Source organism: Lates calcarifer, linkage group LG19 (assembly GCF_001640805.2).
Source record: "Lates calcarifer isolate ASB-BC8 linkage group LG19, TLL_Latcal_v3, whole genome shotgun sequence".
Taxonomy (NCBI): Eukaryota; Metazoa; Chordata; class Actinopteri; family Centropomidae; genus Lates; species Lates calcarifer.
Genome location: NC_066851.1, coordinates 13,854,141 through 13,857,780, shown reverse-complemented (window position 1 = coordinate 13,857,780; position 3,640 = coordinate 13,854,141). Strand labels below are relative to the sequence as shown.

General features: G+C 41.5%; 1 protein-coding gene across 1 annotated transcript; it reads right to left on the bottom strand.

Annotated features, from left to right (window-relative positions):
• Positions 1-753: 753 nt before the first annotated feature.
• Positions 754-2,231, bottom strand: dio3a (iodothyronine deiodinase 3a). Its single transcript, XM_018663393.2, has one exon. The coding sequence runs from the start codon at positions 2,098-2,100 to the stop codon at positions 1,315-1,317; it is 786 nt and encodes a 261-aa protein (XP_018518909.1). The 5' UTR covers positions 2,101-2,231; the 3' UTR covers positions 754-1,314.
• Positions 2,232-3,640: the final 1,409 nt, after the last annotated feature.

Genomic DNA, 3,640 nt, shown 5'->3' with positions numbered 1-3,640 from the left:
AGTAAGAGGTCAAAGGCTTAGGAAGGGGCTGTGGAGAACAAAGCACAGCTTCTTTGCTGCAGTATTAACCGCAGACCTATAATCACTATCTATGCGGTTTAAAAGGTGGCTGACCACTAATTGTACACAAGATATTTCATCCTGATTGCGGAGACAAAGTGAGTTTGCAGGATGTAGCTGATATTAGAAAAACCAGGAGCATTTACTGCATGAAAATGACTGTTGAATCACTCTAAGAAAAGAAAACTTATGTCAAATTAAAAAGCTCTACCAAAATAAGACAAAACTGTTTAACAAAAACGTGTGTTTGTATATTTCTGTTGCTCTTCACTTCAGAATAAACTAGTTTTAAATTGGGAATAACTGAGAACCATCACTAAATCATGCAATAATTGCAGTTTTTCTAGAGTTTCTTAATGTTTTTACGTCTTTGTTATGCTTTGGTGTCTTGTCATTTTTGGGATTATTTCATATTTTCTGCCTCTCCACAACAAGTTTAGAGACTGCACTTGAAAAAAGGATATTTCTGTGGGAATCCAGGGGAGGTCTGTTGTGCTTTACTGTACAGGAAATTGAACATTCATCCTTTTTGTCTTCTTAGTATAAAAGATCAAATGAAACGTAAAAACTATACACATCATGCTGTTATTGAAAAATGAGAACACACCAGCTCCCCACCTTGCATGCAAACAATAATGCAGCTCAACACAATAAAAGTTTTATGTTTAAAATGAAAAAAGAAAAAAAAAAAAGCCAAGTAGATCAAAGCATTTTATTGTATGAAAAATATATCAATTAAACGGAACAATATTTATAAAACAGTTGTGCCATGCAGGACAGAGAGCAGCACCTTCACTGTGATCTCCAGTATTAAAAACATCAGTCTCGGTTCTCTGGATTCATCCCGTTTAAAAACCGAACATCACAACAATACTGAGGAGCACAGTGATGCACATTACTCCACACCCTGACAGACTCATTACAGGCTCGTTTACACAAGAAGAAGAAATAAAAACAGAACTTTTGACACACAAAATACTTTTGTTCACAAACAAACAAGGTCCACACAAACTAACCTTTTAGAGAGTGGATCCTAACAGGATGTATGTCCAACATGAAATGAAGGAGCCTATACTGTAGTACATCCTACAATGTTGAACAATTTACTTTGATCCCACCATATAGAAAAATAAATACACTTAAACAATTCATGAGGGAGTAAATCTATCTAACTGGAGTTATAATACTGAAAAAATCTGCAGCATTGTTTGTTTTCGTTTTCGTCACAGCAGCTCTAGAAAGATGAAAATTAATCTACACATGAATAACTAGATTACGGGATTTCTCCAGCTTTTCTCTGTATTGATCCAGCCAGTCTCTGAGCTCTGAGATCCGATACCCCTCGGGTCCTCTGCCACCCTGGTAAACTATCTTTCCCTCCTGCAGAATATAAAGTCTGTCGAAATAAGCTCCGTACGCGGCGTTGGAGGAGTTCTCCATGCTGTCGACGACGACCAGGCAGCCGGGCACCTCCAGGTGCATCAGCTGCGCGGCGTTCAGCCTGTCCTCCAGACACCGGTGTTTGGGGATCTGATAGGGCGCGTCAGTGCTCATCCAGCCGTCGGAGGGGTGCGCTTCCTCTATGTACACAACTACAGAGTCTGCTATGTCTGCGTTCTGCTGCACAACTCCCTGGAAAGCCTTGAGACGCGCCATGAACGGTGGTCAGGTGCAGCTGCCAAAGTTGAGGATGAGCGGTCTCTTGTCCTTTGCGTAATCGAGGATCCGACTGCGCCGTTGGTCTTCCAGCTGAACAACTTCGGTGTTCGGTGCGCCGTGTCCGAGGTGCGCAGCTTTCAGAAAGTCCAGCTTGTGACCGTGCCACACCGCTTTGAGGGACTCCAGGCTGAAGAGACGATTGGAGTCCGATATGCAGAGAGGAGGGTCGATGGCATCGCCCTCCTGCTCCTTCATCCTGAAGAAAACCATTTTCCTAATGCAAATAAAGTCAAGCAGCCAAAACATGACTGCTGCCATCAGAAAGCGGGGCAGCAGGACGAGACAGACTATTGCATTTTTAATAGCTTTAATAGTATTCATTATCACTAGAATGACAACCCGGATGGTCTTGCGTTGTGCCACGATCTTGTGGGTTGAAGTTGGGTTACTTGCAACTTCCCCTCTTTTTATAGCACCGGCAGATTTGAATGAATCACACCCCGCCTCCAAACTGGGGACGAGGCCTCACATGGTGGGGATTACCTTCTGTCAACTCCACAGCTTTGAGTCGCGGCCAAAAGCCAAGGGTGCAGGAAAGGGTGCGCCACAGCGGTGCAAGAGAGTCGGTCATAATGTTTTAATATCAGACTGTTATAATTAACGTAAGAAATCCTCGTGACGATAGGTGATCAGCGACATCGTTTAAGAGTTCCAGCTTCATATCATGGGTATCATGTGATGACAGCGTAAAGTTGGTGCAGCTGCCATGACAATGACTGTTTTTGCTGCAGCACATTTCAGCAGATGCTCCACTTAAAGGGCTGGCCTGTGTAACTAACTAGTCTGCCCTTAACTGATCCAGTCACCAACACATGTAAACAGCCCACTGTTTGTCCTGATGTCATGTCACATCAGTCCATACATACCAATGCTGGCTCACATAAGAGATAAGTAACATCAAGTTAGATTGCACTCACATGAGATTAATATGTTTGAACCCCTCAGATGACTTACATTAACATATCTATCTGTCTTATCGGTCATAGTAAGTAATGATCCATCAGAATGGGGTCTGGTGCAGAACAAGGATAAACTCGGATGTAGTCAGAAAACTGAAATAAAAAATCTGAAATCCTTGAGAAAGGTCAAGTTTTTTGAGGAAATATAAATTCAGAGAAGAGAGTCTGAATTCTGATTTTGGTTATTCTTTCGAGAAAATGGTGCACTTTTTAGGAACAGTCATACCCCTGACATCAGTAAAACTTACTTTCTTAGAATTGAGACTTCTCAGATTTCAAATGAATCTCAGCCCTTAAATATTTTTTCATGTGGCTGCAATCCTCTTCCTCAGGTGCTCTACTGTGTCAACTAAAGTGACACAAAAATCCCTCAAAACACAAGCACGCACACACACACACACACAAACACACTAAGCCTCCTGCCTATAGGGGTAAGGGGATACCAGTACTCTGCAGCACCATGGCTCATATAGCACTCAAACACCTCAGGATATGAATCAGAATAAGTAACTTTTGGGGTCCAAAGTAACAAAACATCATCTTCTGCTGTGGTCAGAAATCTTCCAGATTTATATTTTTCTGCAAAGTGGGCCAGGATAAGATAAATGTGTCCTGGCTGATGTCTGATGGCTCATAAAAGTTTAAAGAATGTTGAAAACAGTTTCTGAGGTGTTTGAAGAACTGCTCTCTTTTAAACATCATAATTTCTCTCAAAATACTTTCCTATAAACTAATCAGAAAGCCCGAAAATAAAAACATTGTACCTGGAACCCAGCCTTTTCCTTCTGATGCTAAAAGTTTAAATTTCCCTTTGACCAGCAGTTGTCACTGTGTTTTAAACTGTTGGACTTAATGAGATTTCCATGACACTCAGCAGTATATTGTTCATTCTATTCAACATG